At 37.6% G+C, this 27333-nt stretch overlaps 1 protein-coding gene across 1 annotated transcript in view; it reads right to left on the bottom strand.

The window, feature by feature from the left end:
* Nucleotides 1–27333, bottom strand: part of TENM2 (teneurin transmembrane protein 2) — a 1067650-nt gene that overhangs the window by 918976 nt on the left and 121341 nt on the right. The window contains exon 2 of the mRNA XM_055325563.1: nt 9478–9777. Within this exon, the coding sequence (XP_055181538.1) occupies nt 9478–9703 (226 nt within the window). The 5' untranslated portion in view covers nt 9704–9777. The remainder of the gene's footprint in view (nt 1–9477; nt 9778–27333) is intronic.

Raw genomic sequence — 27333 nt, 5'->3', positions numbered from 1 at the left:
GTGAGTCACAGCACAAAACTGCAAAGAATTTTATCTCCCTGTTCACAAGAGTCAGAATCCACATGAGCTGTCTGCTGAGTCACTCATACTGAGGATAATAGTAACAATAACAACTCATAAAGGGCCACCAGAGTTCAGAAGGCGGAGGTTTCACCAAAGAGGTGGTTTGTACGTTAAGCCTTGTGGGAAGGAGGGATTTGGAATAGGCAGATATGTATTCTACAAAGAAGAAATGGGCAGAGGAAGGTACATGCTCTTTTTGCTATTGCTATGGCCTTCAGGGGCTGGGTATATAAAGTCAATGACTGAAGAGATTACTGGTAGAAGACAAAAAGCAAGAGATGTGGCCTGTGGCAAACTGGAATGTGAATGGACTGGCTACAGGCACTCCATTCAAAATGTCTATAGCAATCTGTAAGCCGAATTAAGCATATCTAGGGGCTAAGTATGCCTGTGTGCATTAACTTTGTGACCTCTGATTTAAGGGATAAAAAGGAGGCCACCTCTGAGTAGGGGAGTGGGAAATAAAGCTAGTCCTGTTTTATTTATTTATGCCTGGAATACAAAGTCAAGTTTGGACTGAGTAGAGCCTACAATGGAAGTTCTTGCTGTTGTTGTTTTCCCAACTCTCTTTACAAGAATTTCTTCTTTTTCCTGTCCATTGATTACCTGTGTTCCCAACTGAGCTTCTTATTTCTTTTCCTTGTACATTTTTCGTGGATAATCACACTGAGTCCCATGAAATTATTAGCTGTCAACTCCTAAATCTCTATCTAGCTCAAATCTCTCAGCAGTATTTCAGAGTTGTATTTTCGACTGCCTATTAGATATCTACATGTGCATGGCCTAAGGGCACCTCCAACTCAAAGGGTCCACAGTTACACATACTATCTTTACCTACAAGTCAGCTCATCCTCTGTTCCAAACCCAAGTGACTGGCACTAACATTTAGACAGTTTCCATAACCAGAAACTTCAGTCCTTGAATCTTCTTCTCTCCCTTACCTTGCTTTTCCTACCAGTTGCCACAAAAATATTGACCTGATATTCTTTTTTTTAAGATTTTATTTATTTATTCATGAGAGACACAGAGAGAGAGAGAGAGAGAGAGAGAGAGACAGAGAGACAGAGAGAGAGAGAGAGAGAGAGGCAGAGACACAGACAGAGGAAGAAGCAGGCTCCATGAAGGGAGCCTGACATGGGACTCGACCTGGGACTCCAGGGCCCTGGAGTATGTGAGTGTCAGAAGGCAGGCACTAAACTTCTGAGCCACGCAGGGATCCCTTGACTTGATATTCTAAACACCCTTAGCTTTGCAAGATAAGTTACCTATTGGCAGGAATACAATACAGACTCACTTGCACACAAACATACCCACCCTCCCCACACATACACACACATACTTGGTCTTTGCTTTATTAAGCCAATGATAGAGAATGAACAAGGTACTGTGGTCACACAGGAAAGGAGTGATGAAATCTTTTTTCTGTATTTTTTTTGCTCTGAATCCATACGAGGTGCTCTGTTGCTGATGCTACTCTTTATATAGTCAGGAACCTAACAATATTGAGGAAAAAAAAAATCCAAACTCTTGGAACAATGCTACTAATACTCAGCAGTATGTCACCATTCCAGGAGAACTTGAACTAACAATCTATGCACTTCCATTTAAGGGCTTATATAAAAGTGTTGACCTTTCCTATCTCTTTAAGTAAACTCAACATCAGAAAGGTAAAATACTCTTTACAAAAGGACAAAGCAGTCAATGCCCAAGATTCCCAGAACAATGTCTGCCTCCACTTCCACACTGTCCTAAAAAGTCAATGATCTCTGTGGCTGAACAACATTTTTCAAAACATCTTCATCATCCCAGGTCAGACTACTGAACTCCCTTGCCTGGATGGAACATGCTCTCCTAATCTTCCTCACGGAGCATCTTGTCTCCCTGTAATATATTCCATAAACTGAAGCTAGCATTATCTCCCCGAAGGACATCATGACCCACTTTCACCCTACCACTCTAGCTCATTTGTCCCCACTCCACATTCAGCTAACTTGAACTTCTTGTAGATTCTTAGAACAACCAAGCTTTGTCATCTCTGGACCTTTGCACATAAGGCATCTTTTGCCTGAAAACTTCTTGTTGCCCATCTAATCCCCCAACTCCTAATCCTTCAAGTGTATGAAAGGATGTCATAATATCTGGCATTCCTAATGCACAATTCTGGGGTAGATTCCTCTCCAGAACCACAGGGTATTTTCTCTTTTTGGTGTTTATCAGATATACCTAATTATATATCTATTAGATCTTTCCTTTTTAGGATCACCAACTACAAGTGGTTACAGACTGTGTTTGCCTTATTCATTGCTATACCCCATAACTTAGAGTTGCTTCATGGGTGCTCCAAAAGATATTTGAATTAATTTGAGTGAAGGGGCAAAAATAGGGCAGAGTTTCAGAAATTCAATACCATTGATGATACAAAAAAAAAAAAAAAAAGGAATGCCAGGGGAAGGACTAAGGGAAGGAGGCAATTTAAATGGTGAAATAGTTGTCCAGTCTTGAAATGTTAGAAGTTTCCCATGGAATAAGAAATTTGGACAAAAGATAAATTAAGAAGATACAACTGTCATGATTTGGTGAACACAATATTTAAAAAGACAGAGTCTTCTTGGAAGACCAAAATGTAAGAGTTGTGATACCAGTTTCCCAAAGCTAGGAAATAAAAAATGGAAACAGATTTTGAGGAAATGACAAGTTTTCTACTGGGCTATTAAAGAAGACATACTCCGGGAGCAGTTAGAAAAGTAGAAATGGAGCTTGGAAAGACCATTCATGTTAGACTTGAGTATCAGCAGAGTTGGGAGCCCCTTTTATGAAACCAGTCAGTATTCCTTCTCCACTTATGATACCATAACCTTTCTTTTTGGTAAGGAATTCATTCCATCCAGTTTAGGCGGCACTCACCATAAGTCATCTCCAAGCACAGAGTAGGCCTAAGTCAAAGGCATGGCCAAGTAAAGTCAAAGTGATGGAGGCATCAGTGTGTACCCCCTGCCAGGCCTATCTGGATCTGACCCTTTCCAACAATGTTATGGAGGGCAGGGAATATGAGAGTAGGATTATCAACAGACATCTTCAAACAGTCTCTCCAAAGAATAAAGCCAAGTACAGAGAATGAGAGATGGTATGTATAAGCCCAGATGCATTGTTAGATTCTCCAGTGATGGAAGACAAAGCATCACACCTTTTGTATAAGTTCATTTCAGTTGGAATATTATCTCACTTTCATTTGTAACTGAAAAAGTCTTGAAAAGTAGGCACAGTGAATGTTGAAGTTATAGGAACTGGACTGTTATGAGAGTGCCATGAAAAAGAAGAGCAGAGGGCTAAGGGTGAAAATGGAGAAGTACCACAGAAAAAAGAGCAAAAAAAGAAATACAATTCAGAGAAAGTTAGATGCAAAGTAGGAAGCCAAATTGACATTAGGTAATTACTTAAAGGGTAATAATTGGGCAGACACAGAGATTTTATTTTAAACAACATAGGTTTAATACCAGAAGGGCAGTGAATAATACAACAAAGAAAATCCAGAGAAGACTGAATCACTAAGTGACAAGGACTCCAAATTATTATCCACAGAGTGATGAGAATGGATTTTCTCTAGAGTTTATAAGGACAAAATCTTCCCTTAATTAAACCCAGCCCAAATATTCACATTTATTTATATGCCATAGAATGCACACCTTTAAAAATGTTTGTATCCAATGACACTACCTTAGAGCACTTTTTCTAATATTTTTTCTTTTTTTCCTTGTAAAGTTGTTTGACTAGCAACTCTGTTACAGTCTGTTGACAGTTGTTAGATGGTATCTTTCCTTCTTTTCTAAAAATAGGGAAATAATGTGTGAGTTATGTTCATTTTTGGTACCAAAAGGTATGGTGCATAGGAAGTCAAGCACATTTTACCAACAACTGGAAGAAAAATTCTGGATTTGAAGATGTCAGAAATTTTTGCAAGTCATAAGAGACGAGGGCAAGGAAAAAATATTTCTCTTGCACACAATATTAAGAGAGGTAGAAAGCAGATGATGGCCACTTTTATTGGTAACCTAATTAAAATGACAATCTGATAACCACTAGCATTTATTCACGACTTATTAAAAGAAAGATAGCATGCATACCATGATAAATGCATAATCATAAAAAAATGACCCCAGTAACGATAATGTGGGAACTTTTGCAGAGGGAAAAAAGTGAGATATAGTGGGTCTATGTTCTAGGATTTGATCAAGCTCTCACTAATGGAATACATCAGTACTGGGGTACAGGCAGTTTAACTTTGGGTCTGCATTCTAAACTGCTCTCCTATATGCCTCTCATATGAAGCAAGAAGAATTCAAGTTAGCCAGCAAGAAGACAATGAATGCTGACCTGACAAACTTTCGAACTTCACTAAAACTTAAAAATGTTCTTCGTGGGTAAAGGGCTGGAGTTTTCACAATAGAATCTTTCTAACTGTTGCTTTGGGTACAGTGGTGAAAGAAATGTTTTAAGACACTGGTATAGGCAGAAATGCTCACAGATTTCCACAGTATTTCAACAATTCTTATACACACTGATTGAATGACTACGGTTACCACGTTAGCTTATTAGCGGTTCTTCATGAGTCCCTAGCACATTAACACAGGTTAAATGTATGCTACACCAGGTTAGACAGAGTAAAACATTGCCCCAATTAAAGATCACAAGAGTGAAAACTGGCTTATGAAATACCAAAATCACACCTCGCCTAAAATGTGTATGTGTGTATGTCTTTATGTATTTTTTTAAGTGCATCAAAGGGCTGGTGAAAGATATTTCTGTGCTAGAACTGATTGAGAGAACCAATGCAAGCATATTTTCAAAAATCCAATCTTCCCCCAATTCTCTCTTCAACCTTGACCCAAAGAGACAGCCTGAGGTGCAGAGAAAGAATTCAATCTTGGCCCTCTCTCAGGAGACCTGCAGTACTAACTGGAAAGAAGGGCTTTTTGAGGCATGAGAAGCCTGGCTGAACTCTCTGGCCCACTGGGCCTTGCCTAGCACAGAAACCAGTCAGTTCTGCTTACCTGAGCAATATCATTTAGATAGCAACACCTTTCTTGGCTAGTGTTCCAGGTTGAGAGGTTGTGCGAAAAGGTGATGACTACCGGGGAGGGCAAAGAATCAGTGCTGACAGCCTGGCGCACGTTCTGACAGCAGGAACTTTTTCCTACAGTGGTGGTTGGAGGAGAGCTACTGTAGGCAGAGAGGCCTGCAGGGAGTCTAGGACAGTTGTGGAATGGAGGCGAATGCGTGAGCAGAGGAATAGAGATCCACGGTGCTGGCAGTAGTACACATTGTACATTCAAGATAGCAACTATTGTTCCTACGGTAAGGAAGGTTTAAAGCTGTTGATACTTAAAAAGACTCACAAATTAAACTTCATAGCCTTTGACTTAGGCTTTAATGGCTTGTTTTTGTTTATTTACTTGGGAGGTGATCCAACACAGTACTTCAAGTTCAAGGCCCAGCTCTTGAATCCAACCTCCTGGATTTAAAATCTCTCTTTACCAATTCCTACATTTGTGACCTTTGGAATGATTTCTTTAACCTCTCTGAGCCTCAGTTTCCTTATCTAGCAAAAAGAAGATAATAACAGAACCCATCTCACAGCACTGACGTGAATGTTTCCCTGAGTTAATATAAACAAAATGCTTAGACTGACGCCTGAGATATAGAAAGTGCTCAATGAATGTTAGCCATTCTTCTTTGGTCGTTCTTGTCATTCTTGTTTGATACATCTGAAAATGGTGTACTGATCCCAGTGAAGCATAGAATGTAGACCTGCACATAAATATGCAGAAGCAGAGTTCAAGTCTAACTTGAGGCTCCCAAGCCATGGGGGAATGTCTTGTGCATCACACTGCTCTACACCCTAACTTCAGGGTTCCAACAAACAAGCTCATACAATCTGCCTGGGCACTTGGCTGACCTTCATTATTCAAAGTGGCATCTATTTCACAGGTTAGAGTGAGGCCGGGTGTGACCAGGGATCAGACCCCTGGTCACTTTTGTCAGGTGCCTTAACTCTCAGACCACTAGGATACTATTCAGGGCAGAATTAGTCATTTACTAATTACTAATTACTCCAATGGCCACAGACCTAAGGTCAGCAAACTTCTCCCTTCACACCAGGAGGATCCAGCATAAGAGAGGCCAGACAGGTAATTTGCATTGTCTCTTCTTAGGAGCAGAGGCTGATCCTGTGTTAAAAGCAAGCAAAGAAGGTATAATTTGATGGGAACTTCCACTAGCTCCTCACGGGAACACCGAGCCTACCTCTCCTGCTGGGACCTGGCAGGTTCTCACATTTGATACCTAAAGATACTTTGCAGGGGAACAAGACAGGTCTGACCCTGGCCCCACATCACTTTTAGTAGTTGGCAATTCTTTTCCACTCTGAGCATCTGGAGAGTCATCCAACTGTGTTTGCCAAACTTGCTTGAATGTGAGAAGCATGTTTGTTTTATGATCAGTGTCTTGGGTTTTAAATAAGAATACCACAGGAGATGATCCCGCTATGATCCTTGCTAATGTACCTCTAGGCTAATAAGTTCTGAGATGATCCTGCTCTTTGATTTCATGAATAAGAAAATAAAATGGGAAATGCGTGACATTTAAAAATTATTGTTATTCCTGAGAGTAAAATTTATTTTAACCCTCTCTGTAGTGGCTAAGTCTCACATTGACTATGATGCTTGCCAGATTGTATCTCCTGTTCTTCCTCTCCTTAAATATGTGCTTATTTACTTCCTGAGTTCAATTTTAGAACCCATCAAAGTAGATCCACTCAGACTCTGACTACATTTTCATGCATAAATTCATAGATGTCTTCAGAAGGAACTGCACTTGCATATGCAAATACTTTCCAATGCCTTTTCATTTCTACTTTTGGCCTGTAGTTTTTAATTCATGCAAACACATTACACAAACAAATATGGGCTCAGTAACAACACACGGCATGTGTGAATTGTTAATTGCAGAACGATGAGTTTGATATGGCCAAGCAACTTCCATTATTATCAATGGAGAGGAACAAGATTAAACAGAAAGAATAAAGGTATATTTGAACATAAAATCCCCAGCATTGGGTTTCATTTTATGTAAATATTAATAAGGGAAAAGGTGACAGGACAATCCACAATTCAACAATAATCTGGGATCTATAGCTCAGTGCACAATGATCCAGAAACCGGGCTGCACCTTTAATGAGACTTAGGCAGAAAGGTCTACATTTCAGCACAGAATCATAAGAAACAAAAATGTGTGCAGCAATACCGTAAATAAAACCAAAAATATAGCAGAAACTGAAAGGCTTTCAACAATACTGAACGTGCATCACCTTTCAAAATATTTGAGTCTTATATTAGTGATACTCCTGGAAATAACAAGTGTCCTAATATTGTACATTGAAAATTTAAACAGTCCCTTAATTAATTAAGGTGTGATTCTTCATATTTTTTTCCAATTCCTATTCATGCACTTAGGGGTCAGGAGAGAACTTGGTGAAGTAAAACATTTGTTGAAGTTACTCACAGATCAAAGACATCTGATACAGAGCAATTTTCAAGCAACCCCTCCCCTTGTTTGAAGTGTGTTTTATTTACATGATGATAACTCAGAAAATGAGAGTGTAGATTAAATATAAATTGTATCCTGCAAGGGTCTATGGTTGCAGTGGAAATAGAATTTTAACTATTTCTCTGCTGATTTACTTAAATATTCTCTGAAATCTAAAAACTGGAGCTAGGCTAACTGGGGGCATATAAAAACATGTTTGATTTTTTATTTTTTTGTTTTTTTAAGAACAAACACTGGACTACAGATTTGTGTGTGTGTGTATGTGTGTATATATATATATATATATATATATATATATGGAGAGAGAGAGAGAGAGAGAGAGAGAGAGAGAATACGTATGTGTGGTTTCCCAACAGGAATGGAATTCTAAGCTCCTATCAATTGAATGTGACAACCCCACACCCCCAAAAAATGTATATTGAAGCCGAATCCCCAATGGTGTTTGGAGGTGGTACTTTTGGGAGATGATTGAGTCATGACAGTAGACTCATCATGAATGGATTTAATTATAAAAGAAGACCCAGAGAACACTCCTTCCTTCCTCAGCTATCTGAGGACACAGGGAAAGACAGCTGTCAATGAACCAGGACACTAACTGGCTAGTACATTTATCTTGGACTTCTCAGCCTCCAAAACTCTACGAAATAAATGTCCATCATTTATAAGCCACCAGTTTAAGATATTTTGTTATAGCAGCAGGAAAGGACCAAGACACAAGCTAAAGCATCTCACGAGGAATTAAATTAGTTGCAATATTCACTGACAGGAACATGAAACAAGAAATCAAGGATCAATGTTATGAACAAATGCTGCAATAACCTAGCAGGCAGGGCCTGGAACTTGGCAGTGGCAGAGTGACCATTCCCGATGCAGTCACTGTATTTTTGTTCATTCACTTGTAATTTTGCTAAGCTGTTAATGTAAATCACACATGGCAAGGCTGGTACATGAAGCACAGGACATGGAGTTGGTGAGTCAACCTCACCATACTGCCTTTCAGCACTGTTTTTGCTTTAGCCTATATGTCCATACATTTACAGCAACCCTTGACAAGTGATAACAAACCTCCTCATGGATATTGGATATGAAGAGAGTGCCAACTGTTAGTGCTTGAGAAAAATATTCTCCACCCCAAAGAAATCAAAATACTGAGAGAAAAATAACTTTTGGTGAAAGTGGCAGGGAGAATTATATCTGTGGAATTGGGTAATAACATACATCAGCTCACCTATGCTCTGAAACACAAAAGGACCAATGCATAACTCAAAATTAACACCACATCTGAGAAGGAAAAAAATTATATATTGCACAGGATAGGGGAGGTTCAAATAGGTTTTAATCAATATGCCATTTGTTCAAAGAGAATCTAACTGAGAAGCTCAATGTGTAAAGCAGTAGAAATTCCAGCTCTTGCAGGCTTGTATGTGGGATTCAAGAAAAACAGTTTAAAAGCCACAGATAATTTTGTGTTCCTCAGGACAGGGATTCATAACGGTCTCAGAAATACCCCTTACAACGCCAAAAGGTTTGCTGTACCTTACATCTATCAAAACCTACCATTGTGGGGCTCCAAAGCAACCACCAAATTGTCAAGGAATTCAGTGTCTGGGACAAAAGAGGCACTTCTGTAATTCCCACAGGCTTCTGCTACAGGTCAATAAAATGATTGTTTTCTGAAACTAGACTCTAAAGGGGGGATGATACCGACAGCTTTGCTTCCAGTTTTTACCAACCTCAGTGATCGACGCGCAACAGTGCAAGTCAAGAATGTAAGGCCGCTCGGAGCAAGTCAGCGGGGTCAGCTCTACCTACCTTGTCTGGGAAACTCATCTGACTCCCGGTGAACGAGGTCTGTGACTCGGTTTCCATAGTGCATTCTGCTGTCGTGGTCATAGGCCTTCAGAGTCTCGCTGGAGCTGTAGGACTTCTGCGTGGGCACCCGGCAGTCTTCACTGTCCAGGGAGGAACTGGTGTAGCGGCACTCCTTGCCACACCGCCCCCTGGTCAGAGAGCGGTGTCGCCTGTCCTTTACATCCATTATTCCGGGTCTGGCAGAAAGCTGACGATGTCAGAAAGGTGAGGCCTGAGTTTCGGCACTTGTCACTCTGCCACCTAAAAACATCAAAGGAAGAGAACAAGACGGTGATTATAAGAAATGCTGCCTTCTGGTCTGACTCGTGCTCTGACTCAGATAAAAACATAAAAAGGAAATTTGGTCAGTAGCACACAATCTCTTTTGCAAATGCTTAATGTATACTTAAACAGGCAGCCAATACAGTAAATTAATTCTTTGTCCAGTTAATAGATTTAAAAAAAAAAGTAGTAAACTAACCCATCTTTTGATTTTCCTGTATGTATACGGATGACATAAGTCTGTCACTAATGTAAGATTTTACTATGAAGCGGTCCAAAGCAAAACTGATTTTGCCTATCTTTAATTGCATTCTCTTTTTGCTATAGAGAAGTTGGGGTCAACAAATATCAAATTAAATAAACAAAAATAAAAGAAAGGTGTACGGAGGCATACATATATGCTACTGAAGCTTTGTAATGGTACTAAGTCACATCTGACTAATATAAAATTGCCTAGCTGGGTCTGGAGAATAGTAACATAAGCTATTCTTGACATGCAAAGAATCCTCCTCCAATTTCTTTAATGAACCTTTAGCAAACTCCCAATCAGTTTTCTTTCCTTTACAGATCGGTGGTGTCTTGAACAGGCCTGGTGACTCCCTCCCTTAATCACCTACCAACAGGAGATCTTCCTCACAAGAGGCTCACTGGCACAACCACCTGATCATCAATCTAAGCCTGCCTATCCCTTCATTGCTGGGATATCCACTGCTGAAAAGAAAAACGAGGAAGAGTACTGAATGCAGTAGGTAAACTGATGGGAAGGAACCTCTTTAACATATGAACTGGTGACCAGAGAGCTCCTAGGTCTGTCACTTGACATCCTGAGTCTGAAATTGTACACCACAAACATCACTCAGAAAAGACTAGCCTTCTGCAACCCTTTGTCTCCCAGAGTTAGGAGTCTCTTATGGTTTGTGTTCCTCTCTAATTTTTCCCCACTCAGTTTCCCTTCTTTCTCTTATAGTCCCTTTCACTATTTCTTATAATCCACATATGAGTAGAGGGAAGGGGGATGGGCAACTGGGTGATAGGCACTAAGGAGGGCACTCGATGGGATGAGCACTGGGTGTTATACTATATGTTGGCAAATTGATTAAAAAAAAAAAAAACAGAATGGGTATCCCCCGCCCAAAGAAAAGAAAGGAAAAGAAAAAAAAAAAAAAGAAAGAAAACACTAGCTTTCTGCCTAGCAAACACAACAAAATTGCTTAGATGCTTCCAAGTTTCAAATGATGGGCTCTTAGTGATTTCATTGGCCATGCAAAATAGCATGGGCCATAGGGCCAGGGCCTGGACAGAATGGGAAAATATGAAACTTAATTAAAATGGGAAATGCAATCCAGAGACAGTGTAATGATTTTTCTCCAGACTACTGTTGCTCCCTGCCTCCTCAATATGTCAAAAAATATTTGGTGGGCAGATCTGTAGCTTTGAACCCCTCTACTCTTCTTTGGCTATTTACCACATTGTCATGGGATGTCTATTTATACCAAAGAACTAGCCTATCTGCACAGCGATGTGCACGGCATCCGTCTTAAGACAGCAGAATCCAAGTTATCCTTTCCTTGTCTTTTTATACTCAGAGTCCCTTTTGGATCTCAGGAACCCTCCTGATTTACATTACCTGTATATTTTATCAAATGCAGCTTGTCATCATGGACAATTTTATTTGAAAATTGGCAATTAAAAAGAAGGTACGCCTGTTGTGAACATCAAACACAGTGGTGTTGCTGCCACCATCACTCATAAAAGAGCTAATCTTTACTTTCCTGGAGCATACATTTCCTGACTGGAGTCTGAGAAGCATTTTGGAGAGTTACTAGTTAAGACCTCAGGACCTGCTTGAAGGACAGAAATAGGCAATGTTGCCATGGAAGTTTTTGCTGCTGTGTAGCTGATCCAAGTATATTAACATTGATGCAATTTCTAAATGCCAAAAATCACCTTCCCTAGTTTACAACATGTGATCTCAACATTTTGGAATTCATATTAGAGGCTGGTTAAGAGTATGTCCATTGAAGTCTTAGATTGGATGCTAACCTTACCAATGGCCACTGAGTGGCCAGAGCTTTTATAAAATTAGTCCTGGACTTTCAAATTTAATTTCTCAACCAGCAAATATGGAAAATAACAGAATCTACTACATAAAGTTTTGGCAAAAATTAAAACAGCTACTGTGGTAAAGCTCCTAACACATTGTGTGATACATGGTAGGGACTCTAAAAGAAATAGGTTTTTTCCTCCGAATAAATTTTTTTCTTAGGCAAGTATAGACTTGCATAAGACAGAAGGTGGCAACAATAATATAAATCCCTAGAATTCAAAGTTCTAATTATAAATATCAATACTTGAACTACACACAGATAAAGACTTTCAGCCCCTATTAAAGGTACATAAGACTGTACACCCACACTGAAGAGCTACAGTGTTTCTTTGAGAAATTGGGGTTTTGAGTGAATTTTATAATTTTTACCTCTCCTGCTTCACCTTAAGTTTTTACTTTTTAATGTTTTTAGTGTTCCTGACTCATGAAATCCTATCTCCTCCAATTTGTATCATGCTTTAAAAAGCAGACTGACTTTCTGTGTGTGGGCATCTGATTTTATTTCATATATTTCTAAAAAATCATGTTCTAAATTGGGGCCTAAAGGTATATTATCTATTCATAAAGTGCAAGAGCTGTAGTGAATGGCCATTTTGACATTTAATTTGATTGTCCAGCAATCTTTTCCTGTTAAATTCCTCTTTCTTGGGTATTCCTTTGATAGTAAATTTGTCAGCAATGTCATCTCTGGACAAATGACAGAAGTTTATGTATAATGAGGAAACAAAAAAGGACAATTATTAGAGAAAGCTAATTTTTTAAGGAACTGAGCAAAGTACAGATTGTTGGCTGAAAGACATTCTGCACTTAGCCTGCCTATTATTTAAAAATTAGTTTTCAAGATTCAAAAAGACAAAATAGAAGAATTTATGTTACAATCTGGATCTCCAGCTTATTTTGAAAATTTGGGCAGTCTAGAAATGTCCACTTCTGGAAAGATGTAATAAATGTACTTCACATATTCCTCCCACTAGGTACAACTAAAACACCCAGATATTATATATAAAACAAATATAAGAAAAAAATATGAAAGGTGGAAAGAAAAGGCAGACCAGCTAGGGCCTTTACAACCCAAGGAACAATTCTGTGGCAAGTCCCTGAGATTTCTTTTTGCCCTATATATCCCAGACTTGGAGCTAAAGACACTGGCAACACAGAAACATCAATAGGCACAAACAAAAGCTCCAACAAAAGCAGGCTTTCTCTAGTCAAAGGACTAACAAAGAAGCAGTATAATAAGAATGAAAATGTTTAGTCAGTAACCACTTCCCTCTAGCCAAACAACAAGGAAAATACTGTAGTCCCAGTCCCACCTTCATCACCAAAAGCCAAGTGGGGAGCCTAGATTTCCATGCTGCTGAGGTGACAAGGCCTCTCAATCTCAAACAGTAGTTTCAGAAAGGCTAAGAAGAGAGCTAGGATTTTCATCCCTTCCAGAATATAATGAGGCTATCCTCTCCTTATAGGAAGCTTGGCCTTCAACTCCTACTGAGTACTAACAAGATGCCACTTTCCTCTGCTGGAGTGGTATAGGAGGAGGCCTAGTAAGGAATTGTCATTCTTTCTCGTGTTGGTCCTTCTGCCTCTTGTTGGTAGTTGTTGGTGTCACTAGATATTGGTATCGGTGGGAGAAATGAGGGGTTATGAGGCACTGCTCCCCAAACACCAAGGGAAGTATCAGTGGAGTCCTAATGGGAGTCAGAAATCCCCTGCCTCCTCCCCACTTATCAGCTTCTAATAAGGAGCTCCCTGCCCTGGGGTATTGGTACTGAATGGGAAACCAGGACTTTTGTTTCAATCTAGCAGTAATGAGGTGGGATTTCTCTTCTGACACAGCAATGTCAGAGGAAACCAATTAAAATAGAAAACTTAAGACGTAGAATCTCATAACATAATACCCAAAATGTCTAGATTTCAACAACAACAACAAAAAACCAACCTGTCATATTGAAAACTAGGAAGACCTCAAACTGAAGGGGAAAAAAAGCAACCAATAGATGCCAATACTGAGATGACAAGGTGTTGGAATTATTTGACACAGACTTTAAAACAGCCATCATAAAACTCTTCAATGAGCAATTATGGACACACTTAAAACAAATGAAAAACTAGAGATTCATTAAAAAGATAAGAAGTCTTGCAAATGAATAAAAGATATAAAGAAAACTGATGGAAGTTTTTAGAAATGAGAAATGAAATAACCAAAATGAAAAACTTAATAGATGGGCTCAAGAACAGAATGGAGGGATAAAGAATACGAGAGCTTGAAAATTGGACCATGAAAATTACTCAAACTATACAATAGATTAAAAAATAGCCTAGGGAAAAAAATGCAAAGAGCCTCAGGGACCTGTAGAATGATAACAAAAGACCTAATGTTTATGTCAGAGTCCCAGAAGGAAAGGAGAAAGAGAAAGGGCTGAGAAAGTATTGAAATAGCAGCTGAATCCATCCAAATTTGCAAAAGACATAAAGCCACATGTTTAAAAAGCTGAATAAACACCAAACGGGATGAATTCAAATGCATCCATACCAAGACATATAGTCAAAATTCTGAAAAGTTAAGACAAAGAAAAGTGAAAGCGGTGAAAGAAAAAAAATAACATCTTACCTACACAGGAAAGCAATTCAAATGAAAATGGATTTCTCATCAGAAACTATGAAAGTGAGAAAAAAATAGCACAATGTTTTTTTTTAATTTTTTATTTATTTATGATAGTCACACAGAGAGAGAGAGAGAGAGAGAGGCAGAGACACAGGCAGAGGGAGAAGCAGGCTCCATGCACCGGGAGCCCGACATGGGATTCAATCCCGGGTCTCCAGGATCGCGCCCTGGGCCAAAGGCAGGCGCCAAACCGCTGCGCCACCCAGGGATCCCAGCACAATGTTTTTTAAATGCTGAAAAAAAAAAGAAGTTTCAATCCAGAATCTTATAGCCAATAAAAATATTCTTCTAGAATGAAGGAGAAAACATAGCATCTAAGATAATTTATCAGTATGGTACTGGCTCAAAAATAGACACAGAGAAGCACCTGGGTGCTCCAGTTGGTTAAGCTTTCAATTCTAGATTTTGGCTCAGGTCATGATCTCAAGGTCATGAAATCAGTCAAGGTTCCATATTGGACTCCACATTGGGCGTAGAGCCTGCTTAAGATTCTCTCTCTCCTCTTCCTCTGCACCTCAGCCCCTCCTACCCCTATTGCACTCTCTCTCAAAAAAAAAAAAAAAAAAAAAACAACAATTTCTTAAAAAAAAAAAAAAGACACATAGATCAATAAAACAGAAAAGAAAGCCCAGAAATAAACCTACAATTTATGGTCAATTAGTTTTTGACAAAGGAGGCAAGAATATGCAAGGGAAAAAGACAGTCTCTTTAAAAATAGTGCTGGAAAAAGTGGATAGCCACATGCAAAAGAATGAAACTGGACCACTTTCTTATGCCATACTCAAAAATAAACTCAAAGTGGATTAAGGATCTAAATGTGAGACCTGAAACCACAAAAATCCTAGAAGAGAGCACAGGCAGCAATTTCTCTGACATCAGATCCAACAACATCGTTTTAGATGCAATTCCTGAAGCAAGGGAAACAAAAGCAAAAATAAACTATTGGGTCTGCAACAAAACAAAAAGCTTCCACGCAGCAAAGGAAATAACCAACAAAATTAAAACACAACCTACTGAATAGAAGAAGATACTTGCAACTGACATATCAGACAAAGGGTTAGTATCCAAAATATATAAATAATTGATACAACTCAGCACCAAAAAATCAATCCAATTAAAAATAAGCAGAAGGGATCCCTGGGTGGCGCAGCGGTTTGGCGCCTGCCTTTGGCCCAGGGCGCGATCCTGGAGACCCGGGATCGAATCCCACATCGGGCTCCTGGTACATGGAGCCTGCTTCTCCCTCTGCCTATGTCTCTGCCTCTCTCTCTCTCTCTCTCTGTGACTATCATAAATAAATAAAAAAAAAAAAATTAAAAAAAAAAATAAGCAGAAGACATGAACAGACATTTCTCCAAAAAAGACATGTAGGGGCAGCCCGGGTGGCTCAGTGGTTTAGTGTTGCCTTCAGCCCAGGGCCTGATCCTGGAGACCCGGGATCAAGTCCCACGTCGGGCTCCCTGCATGGAGCCTACTTCTCCCTCTGCCTGTATCTCTGCCTCTCTCTGTGTGTGTGTGTGTGTGTGTGTGTGTCTCTCGTGAATAAATAAAATCTTAAAAAAAAAAGACATGTAGATAGTCAACAGACACATGAAAAGATGCTCAGCATCACTCATCATCAGAAAAATGCAAATCGAAACCATAATGGGATATAATTTCACAACTGCCAGAATGGCTAAAATCAAAAACATAAGAAACAAGTGTTGGTGAGAATGTGGAGAAAAAGGAACAGTTGTCTGCTGTTGGTAAGAATGTAAACTGGTTCAGCCATTATAGAAAACAGTATGGAGATTCCTCAAAAAGTTAAAAATAGAACTATCCTATGATCTAGTCATCACTACTGGATTTACCTAAAGAATACAAAAACACTAATTTGAAGGGTTATGTGCATCTCATGTTTATTGCAGCCCTATTTACAATGCATTGCCAAATTATGGAAGCAATTTTAGTGTCTGCTGATGGATTAAAGGATAAAGAAGATATGGTATATATAAACACACACACATATATATGGTATATACCCATGCATACATATATATAAAGAGATATGTAGGTATATGTGAGTGGATGTTTACATACACTATATATATTCCATGTAAGATGGTATATGGTATATATATGTGTGTGTGTGTATATGTGTGTGTATATATACACATACATATATATAATCTTAATGGTGTGTGTGTATTGGATATAATGGAATATTATTAAGCCATAAAATGAATGAAATCTTGCCATTTGCCACAATGCGGATTGATCTAGAGAGTAAATGCTAAAGCAAAATAAGCCAGAGAAAGACAATCACCACAGCATTTCATTTATATGTGGAATTTAAGAAGCAAAGCAAATGGATAAAGCAAAAAAAAAAAAAAAAAAGATAGATAAACTGAAAATCAGACTCTTAACTTTAAAGAACAAACACTTATCAGAGGAGTGGTGGAAGAAGTGGGTAAAATAAAGTGAAGGGGATTAAGATATGCTTATCTTGAGGAGCCTTGAGTAATATGGAATTGTTGAATCACTATATTGCACATCTGAAATGATTATAACACTGTATGTTAACTACACTGGATTCAAAATGAGTAAATAGCTAAAAAATTAAAATTAAATGCCTGGAAAAAGGAGACAAAAAACTAAGATAATTTATCACCAGTAGACTTACTCTACAAGAATAGTTAAAGAATTAGTTCTCTAAAACAGAAAGGAAACAATAAAAGGAGAAATTTTAGAAATAATACAAAAGAAATCAGAAAGGAAGAAAAAACATGGTGAGCAGAATTATGGGTATATACAATAGATTTTCTCCTTTGAAGTGTTCCAAATTATTTTTGATGGTTGAAATAAAAATTATAATACTGTCTGATGAGGCTCTAAAGGTATACAGAAGACATATTTACAAAATTCTATTATAAATAAGGAGGGATAAAGTGACATAAAGGGAGGAAGGGTTTCTACAATATACTCAAACTGGTAAAATGATGGAAGTAGTTAACTGTGATATGTAGGTATAATGTAACAGCTAAAAATTTTGTACAAAGAAATGTACTCAAAAACACTGTAGATAAATCAAACTGGAGTTCAAAAAATGCTCAGTAACCCACAGGAAAGTAGGAAGAACAAAATACAGAAATAAAAAAAAATAATATAAGAAAAAATAGAAAACAAAAAGTGAAATTACAGCCTTATTCCTAAAATAACAATAATTATATAAAATGGTAAGTAATCTAAATACACAAATTAAGAAATGGAGAGCTGCAGACTAAATAAAAAAATATTACCCAACTCTATGCTGTCAACGAGAAAGTCACTTTAAATGTAACAGTGAGGCATACTGAACATAAAACTAAGGAAAGATATTTAATACAGACATTAAAGAAAATAAGAGGGATTATATTAATATCATATAAAGTTGACTTTACACGAAAGAAAATTAGCAGAGACAGAGAAAGAAATTATATAATGATGAAAGGATAAATCCTCCAAGAAGAAATAGCAACTCTTAATAGGCAGTACCAAAAAAAGTTGTAAAATACATCAAGTAAAAAATGATAGAACTAAAAAAAAAAAATCCACAATTACAGTTGGAGATTTCAACACTGGAGTCCAACTGATTGATAAAGCAACTATACAGAAAATAAAGGATATAGAAGAATCTCCAAAACACCATCAATCAACAGTGTCTACTCAAAATTTACAGAATATTCTTCCCAACAACAGCAGATTATATACTCTTTTTAAGTATCCATGGAACATATATCAAGAGGGAACACAGCCTGGATCATAAAACAAAAATTAAAAAATTTTAAAGATGTGAACTCATATAGACTATGTTCTCTTAGCATATTGGAAATCAAATCTGAATCAATAACAGAAAGATAAGAAGAAAATCTCCAAACACCTGAAAACTAAACAACACTTTCCTAAATAGTTCATGGGTAAAAGAAGGATCTCAAGCAAGATCAAAACATATATTAAAGTGAAGGAAAATGAGAATATAACATATCAAAATTTGCGAGAAACTGCAAAAGCACTGCTGAGAGGGAAATTTACAGAACTAAATACATCCGTTGAAAAATAGCAAAAGCCTCAAATCAATAATCTAAGTTTCCATGTCAAGAATGTAAAGAAGAAAAAGAATAAACTCAAAGAAGGAAGGAAAGAATAAAAGGCCAAATTCAATGGAATTGAAAACAGAAAAATAATACAGAAAAGCAATGAAACAGGCTTTATCTTTGAAATGATCAATAAAATTGACGAACTTCTTGCAAGCTTGACAAAGGGGGAAAAAAGTAGACGTAAATTACCAATATTAGGAATGAAATGGGAGATCCCCAGAGACCCTAACAGCATTAACAAGACTCTTAAGAATACCACAAAGAACTCTACAAAAATAAATTTGACAAGTAAGATGAAATGGACCAACTTCTCAAACACCTAAGCATCACAACTCACCCAAGGTGAAATAGATCATTTGAATAATCTTGTAATTGTTAAAGAAATTAATTTGTAAATTTAAAACTCACACACACAAAAAATCTCCAGGCCTGGATGATTTCACTGGAGAATCCTATGGAATGTTTAAAGAAGAATTAATAGCAATTCTATAAAATCTCCTCCAGACAATAAAGAGGAGGCAGCATTTGACAATCCATTTCATGAAACTATTATTACCTACTATCACCTTGACAGCCAAACCAGACAAAGATAATACCAAAAAACAAAAACAAAAACAACCAAATAAACAAAAGCAAACCTGAAGGCCAATATTTCCCCATTAATATAGACACAGATATCCTTACATTAGCAAATAAAATTCAGCAAAAAACCATTAGACACCATGTTGAAATAGGGTTTATTCTGGGAGTGTAAGGATTGCTCAGCATTTTAAAATCAATCAATATAATCCACCATATTAACAGGCTAAAGGATATGTCAACTATCTTCACTCTAAAATTGGAACTTCTAGCCAGTGCAGTAACATATGAAAGGGAAATAAAGACATACAGAGCAGAGCAAAGGCAAAACTTTCCCTGTTTATAGATGGTATGGTTGTCTATGCAGAAATCCAAAAAAAAAAAAAAAACTCCTAGAATAAACGAATTTAGTGAGATCATAGGCTACAAGATAAATATACAAAAAAATGAATTGCATTTCAGTATACTAGCAATGAACACATGGACACTAAAATAAAATACTATTTATGATTTTTTTAAAAAAAGAGAGGAATACTTAGATGTAAATCTAACACCTGTACAAAAATTATATGGTGAAAACTACACAACACTGATGAAAGAAATGAAAGATTTTAAAAAATGGAGAGACATTATATTCATGGATTGGAAGAATGAATATGGCCATAAAGAATGTTCTTCCCAAATTGATATATAAATTGAATGAAGTCTCTATCAAATCCCAGCAAAAAATTTATAGATAAGGTTATTCTAAAGTTTATAGAGAAAGGCAGAGGAACTAGAATAGCTAAAAAGGATTTTTTTTTTAATACGAAGAAAGTAGGAGTAATCAGTCTACCAATTTTAAGACTTCGATAGTTACAGTAATCAATCCTGGGTGTTATTGGCAGAGGGACAAACACATAAATTAAAGAGAATACTATTGAGAACCTGGATACAGACCCACCAATAATATGCCCAACTCATTTTTTGTTGTTGTTTAATGCAAAAGCATTTCAACAGAGATAAGGTAGCATTTTCAACAAATGCTGCTGAAATAGTTGGACATCAATAACCAAAAACAAAAACAGATAAAAAAGAACCTTGAAATTTTTCCCTACTTAATTCAAAAATTACTTAAAATGGATTTGGTCACTTAGATATAAAGCATAAAAAGTTTTAGAAAAGTTTTAGAAAAAAAAGAAACGGTCTAGAAAAAACTATAAAGCTTGGAGAGTAGAAAGGAGCAAATCTTTAGACTTGACACCAAATTCATTATCTACAAAATAAAAAAAAATTAATACCTTAAACTTCACCAAAATTAAACACTTGGTCTGAAAAAGATCCTGTTAAGATACGAACATGAAAACACAATCTACAGACTAAGAGAACCTACTTACACACCATGTATCTGATAAAAGATAAGTATTGAGAATATGTAAGTATTCTTCAAAATTCAACTGTAAAACAAACAACAAACAATCCAATTAGAAAATAGACAAAAGACAAGGAGTGGCATTTCACCAAATAGGAAATATGAATGACAAATAAACACATGACAAGACGTTCAACATGATTAGCCATTAGAGAAATGCAAATTAAAACCACAATGAGATTACTACAGACTTGTCACAATAGCTAAAAAAATTTTAAAAAAGAAAAAAAAAAACAAGTACAACAGTTACAAACATGAAGCACTGACAAGGATGTGGAAAAACTGGATCACTCAAGGACTGCTGACCTGATATAAAATGGCAAAGCCAATCTGGAAACCAATTTATTGTTTGTTTATTTTCCTCTTTTGTTTATCCCCTTATTCACCACTCCTCTGGTAACCATGAGTTTGTTCTTTATGAGTCTGTTTCTGTTTTATTTTGTTTTTTAGATTTCATATATAGCGAAGTCATATGACATTGTCTTTGACCTATTTCACTTGGTATAATACCCTCTAGGTCCGTCCATGTGGTTGCAAGTGGTTGAGTAATATTCCAGTGTGTATGTACATCACATCTTCTTCATCCATTCACCAGCTGATGGACATTTAGTTTGCTCCCACATCTTTGCTATTTTATATAGTGCTGTGATGAACAAAAGGGTGCACGAGTCTTTTTAAATTATTATTTTCATTTTGGGGGGGTGATAAACACTTAGAATCGAGTTCTAAGTATGTATGGACTGTATGGTATTTCTCTTCTTAACTTTTTGAGGAAACTTCATACTGTTTTCTATAGTAAATGCATCAATACACATTGCCTCCAACCGTGTGTGGGTGTTCCCTTTTCTCCCCATCCTTGCCAACCTTTGTTACTTCTTGTCTTTTTTGACTAGTTATTCTGACTAGTATGAGATGATATCTGATTGTGGTTTTTTTTTTATTATTATTATTTGTTTGTCTTGTTTTTGTTTTTTTTTAGAGAGAGAGAGAGTGCAAGCATGGGAAGGGAGGTGCAGAGGGAGAGAGAGAATCTTAAGCAGGCTCTGCACCCAACAGAGAGCCCAATGTGGGGCTAGATCTCATGACCCTGAGATCATGAACTAAGCTGAAATCAAGAGTCAGACATAAATGGCTGACTGAGCCACCCAGGCACCTCTGATTGTGGCTTTGATTTGCATTTCTCTGATGGCTAGTGATTTTGAGTGTTTTTTCAGGTGCCCATATGTCTTTGGAAAAATATGGTTTTTAAAAACACCGAATATGTAATTGCCATAGAACCCAGCCAACTGTCCTGTTGGACACTGATCATAGAGAAATAAAAATTTGTGTTCACACAACACAAATGTTTATGGAGGAATATTTATTCATAATAGTCCCAAATTGGAAATGATCCAGATGTCCTTCAGGAGGAGACTGGTTAAACAAACTCTGATATACCTATAATACAAAATACTGCTCTACGATAGAAATGAACTACTGATATACACAAAAACCAGAGTAAATCTTCAGAGAATAATGCTGAGTTAAAAAGCCAATCTCAAAGGTTACATACTATATGCTCCATTTATATAATATACTTGAAATGACAAAATTAGAGAAATGAGAAGAAATTAATGGTTTTCAGGGTTACAGAGGGTATGATGGTGTAAGGGAAGTAAGTATGGCTATAGATGGACAACAGGAAGAATCCTGTGGTGGTAGAAATATTCTGTATCTTGGCTTTATCAATGCCAATATCCTGGTTGTTATATTGTATTACAGTTTTCCAAGATATTGCTATTTTTGGAAATTGACTAAAGGGTACTATGGGATGTCTCTGTATTACTTCTTGAAATTGCACCTGTTCTATCAAAGTAAAAAGCTTAATTTCTTAAATTTTAATCAGGCAATCCAGAAAACTTGGGCTCAAAGTCCATCATGAAAACAAATACCTAATCTATGAGATTACTCAGTATTATTAGCATTACTATTATTACTATTATTATTATTATCGTTTTACGTCTCCTTTTAATTTTATGACCAGTCCGCTTCACTTATTTGAACCCCTTCTGGAAAATGCAGGTTATTATGTTTATGACTTTTAGTATAAAGAAAAAAGAAACACTGTTGTAGCCACTGGGAAGGATCACAAAAAGCCAGTTACACTATAAGAGGAAGCATTTGCCAACATACTTTTTTTCTTAAGACAATTCTAAAGCAATAGCAGCTTTAATCCAAATCTGGCTAAATATCCATCCTGTATCTAATAAAATGCATGTATTTCCTGTTATGGACAAGCCCTCTTTGCATAGTCGTCCTTGAAAGTGAAGGTCAACAATTCATGTGGGGAAATGCAAGTTTAGAGACTGATTTTAAAAAGTAATTAAAATTGCCTTGAAGCAGTAGGAAAGATGGTAACCAAAATTATAAATCTTTTCCCCAAGCCTCTGCTTTTTCCGGCACTGACAAATGGCAATCATTGGATGGCAATGCCTTTGCCAGCTCGTTACTGCTATGCTGAGGCTTTTTTTCTGTTACATTCCACATTTCCTCCCTTGAAGAGTGTTCACACTGCTTTTTTCATCAGTTGCCTAAGTGGGTTCCATCACTTTAGCAGAACAGACTACAGAGATCTTGCCTGCAAGCCTTTGTCTAATTAACTAATCCTATGAGCTGTAACACTGTTCACTATTAACTTTTCAGATTATCCTACTACTTAAGGAGGTTGACTTGTTAATCACTGACAGCCCATTTGAGATGTGTGTGCCAATGTGTGTGTTATTGTATTTGTGAGTGCACCTGGGTGTGTATGTAAACGTTTGCATGAATGATACATAGGTAAACTTCAGGCATGACCAATGGAGAGCTACTGTTTCCCTGTTAGAACTAATATTGCAGGCAGTTGATTAAACTTGCCTTATCCTCATCATCATTGGTTTTTGATCACACCCTGGGCATTGTTTCACTGTTTGAATATGTGTGTCTCATAAATTGACTGCAGATCTTTGAGAGGTGTGGAACCAGGAAAGCCGGCCATTTCCAAAGGTCCACATGATTTGGGACTCTGGCAATTTCAAATACAGATTAATGGACCACCCTTCTTTCTCATTCCAAATTAAGATACATCATTGAATAAATTTGTCTAGCAGGGAGTGGGGAGTCAGTACGTGAACATCAAATAGTCTTGTTTCCTAATTTGAGCTGGTGTCACAGATATTTTAGAAATCCAATAAAAAGTTTCATTATGTGAGCATGTTTGTAGTTTAAAAATATATTTTTTTAAAAGCTCAATCAGAAAGCTCCTGTAGCATATCTTTCTTCCTTCCTATAACATGTTAATTGGATTGCCTACTTGTTTCTTAAATATTGCAGGAGCCATGTTTCTATGTTTAAAAAGACAAAATGGATAATGCATGATCCCTTTATCCTTACCTCCTCTGCAAGTTTTGCCTATTACAAAAAGCAGAAATGCTAAGTCAACCTAAAAACAGTGCATTCACAGATTACTTTCCTGTGTATTAGAACTCCTCCATGAAAGCGACTTATTCTAAAATCTTTATTTACTTATTTATTTCTTTATTTATTTGTGAAAAAAAAATCTTTAAAGCACCAAATGAAATGTAATATAGAACATCACATCTGAAAGTGAGAGGGCTGAGATAGGGGAGGGAGTAGGAGCCCCACTCACTTGCCCCCACCGCCACCCCATAGGGCTTCCATGGACACAATGTGAATACTAGTGTGTACTCAAAGATTTATACAGTTTCTGCTCCTAGAAACATTTAAGAACAAGTTGCGAACACCGGTGTACTCCAACATATCTAGAGACAGAATATTCCTGTGACCTCTGGGTGGACCACAGAAAATCTGGTTTAAAATCTACAAAAGTGGAAGACAGTGCCCTAGTAATTTAATGCACTAGTAAATAAGAGGTCAAAGACAATTTGCTTTCTGTTCCCCTGTGCCGTTATATTGATATGTCTGGGGATAAAAAGCCAACTCTGGTTAATGTCCAGAGCAAGAAAGGATAAGCAAATTCACAACTGTATTTTGCTCTCTAGCTTCAGAGCTACATGTTGCTGCCTCTCAGAATCTGTTTGGGTCCCCAGAACCATGTGCAGAGGACATGGTGAGGGCAGTAGCAAGATCTGCTCTCTATGAATTTTATAAATTGTGAAATGCAAAGATACTCTGTGTGCTAGCAATCCATGAACAGAAACCACAAAGAAGAAAAATGCACCCTGACAAGTCCAGAGATCTGCCATCCTAGCACAGGCTGACGTGTCTGTGTATATTCTTTTTTGAATAGCAATGAAAAGTCAAAAGTCTATGTCAGATTGGTATCGAGTCTAATCCTGTGCCTTTTTTCCTCTCTCCAGTCCAGATGTCTAACATTCAAGAAAGTCAGCATGGTTCCACCTCCTACTAAAATGTCAATATGAAATGTGGAAGTGTAGCAAAGTCTTTGCCTCCTCAGCTCCACCTTCCTCACACAGAGACCCCTCTGCTCTCTTCCCATTCTCCCATGTGTCTCCTGAGATCAGAAATTGAATGGATGGCCGGTATCTTGAGCACTGGTTAAGTTACCATAACTGGAAAGATTGTCGCTCCCTTCTACTCCTCCCTACCGTGCAGAGCTCAGAAAGGCAGCAGCACAGGCACATGAGCCTGCAGCCCGAAAAACCTAATGAAGAAAAGAACTGCACACCCTCCTCAACTCCTCTTGAGTGTGCCCTTCCCCTACATGAGGCTGAAAGCAGCACCAGACAAGCAGAGGGTGCGCAGGATGCTGGACCACAGGTTTCTAGACAAAACATCAAAGTCACAATCATTGTCAGGTCAAAGTCTTATTTAATGAAAGACTACAAAGTGCTAAGCCTTGGGTGAGGCTCTTTGTGTAAGTTATCACTGATTGCACAATCCTGCAACATTGGTTTGTTTATTTTTTAATGAAGGTTTTACAGAAGAGGAAATGGAGACCCCAGGAGATTAAGGGACTCACTAACTCCTTACACCCAATATCTATGTTCATGCTGAGATGAGGACTGAGAGTTGACTGACTTTGGGGCCTACCTTTACTACAAAATTAGTAACTTAGAGTAACAGGCAATCTTAGAACAGTCAGCCAGGTCCCTTTTGGACAATGGGTTTATAGTCGTCTGAGGACCCAGTGCAATGGCTTCATGAAAGTCACTAGCCACATCACAGTCCTGATATATTCACTAAGGAAAACATCTGGGGCACTGGGGTGGCTCAGTCCATGATGTGCCTGATTTTTCTTGATTTCTGCTCAGGTTATGATCTCAGGCTCTGGTCATGATCTCTGCATTGGGAGATCAAGCTCCGCATCAGGCTCCATGCTCAGTGGGGAGTCTGCTTGAGATTCTCTCTCTTTCTCTCATTCTGCCCCTTCCCTTGCTCAGGCTCTCTCTCTCTTAAATAAATAAATGCATCTTAAAAAAAAAATAAGTAAAGCAACTGATCAGTTGACCAGTATATGTAAACACCTCTTAATATATCATGAACAGCAGAAACAAAGGAGAAACACATCATGAGAAATTTCATGACAAGTTGAGAGGGATAGACCTCAGTTTCCATACCGGGACAATGAAAATAAGATGCTTACTCTTACACCATAATGTGAGACTATCAAACCAGCACATATGAGTCTCCTAATGATAGATGCCAAAATTGTGATAAGACTTCACCACCATCATTTTCATCCCTACCATCAATCATCAATTTCACCTAGCCAATTAAAATTACAATAGCTGGGGGCACTTGGGTGGCTCAGTTAGTTGAGTATCCAACTCTTTCAGCTCAGGTCATGATCTCAGGAATCTGGGATTGAGCCCCATGTCAGGCTTTGCACTAGCCATAGTGTCTGCTTGAGATTCTCTTCTCCCTCTACCCCTTCCCTCCATATGCACGATCTCTCTATCTCTAAAATAAATAAAATCTTTAAAAAAAATTATAGTAGCTGCTACTTAGTGATCCCCAAAGTACAAGTTAACTACCACTACTCCAAACAGTACGTGTTATGGTTAGTAATGTAGCACTTTCTGAGGATGGACACACAGATACTAATATTCCCATTTAGCATTCAACTGTGGCTGCATAAAACAGGTTCACAACACTGAAAATGTGAAACTGAGACGATCTAACACCACCACCCATTCTTTAGCAAATCAGGTGCATTTTGCCCAATATTTTAAACAGACCATTTTAAGTTCATCACAGAAATGATAACGCATACAAGGAGAAAATGGCATAAAAAAGATTTATTCTTTATAATGAACTTGCTAGCTGTCCAGAGAAACAGATTCTGGTAACTGAAAACTCATCTGCCAGATGTTGGATGTAGAGATAGAGACTTTGAGAAATCGGGATTCCTCTAAAGTATTCTGCATAATAAAGAGAGATGTAGAAAGGTCTTATGAGAGTAGGTAAGTGCAAGAACTGAACCCAGAGAAATCTAGACACCGTGTGGGGAAGGAGGTAAAAGAAACATATTCTGAAAGGGAATGAAGAATGTGACTATTCCCCTGGGGACTTTCAGAGTAAATGCTAACTGGGTGTTAACCCTTGGTGCCCCATGCCCTCAACAAAAAAAAAAAAAAACAAAAAAAAAAAAAGATTGGTGGAGGGCATTCACAGCACAATCTGTATTCATCATTTT

This window comes from Nyctereutes procyonoides, unplaced genomic scaffold, assembly GCF_905146905.1.
Source record: "Nyctereutes procyonoides isolate TBG_1078 unplaced genomic scaffold, NYPRO_anot_genome, whole genome shotgun sequence".
In the NCBI taxonomy this organism is placed as follows: Eukaryota; Metazoa; Chordata; class Mammalia; order Carnivora; family Canidae; genus Nyctereutes; species Nyctereutes procyonoides.
The sequence above is the reverse complement of the archived record's forward strand: the minus strand, read 5'-3'. Positions and strand labels throughout refer to the sequence as shown.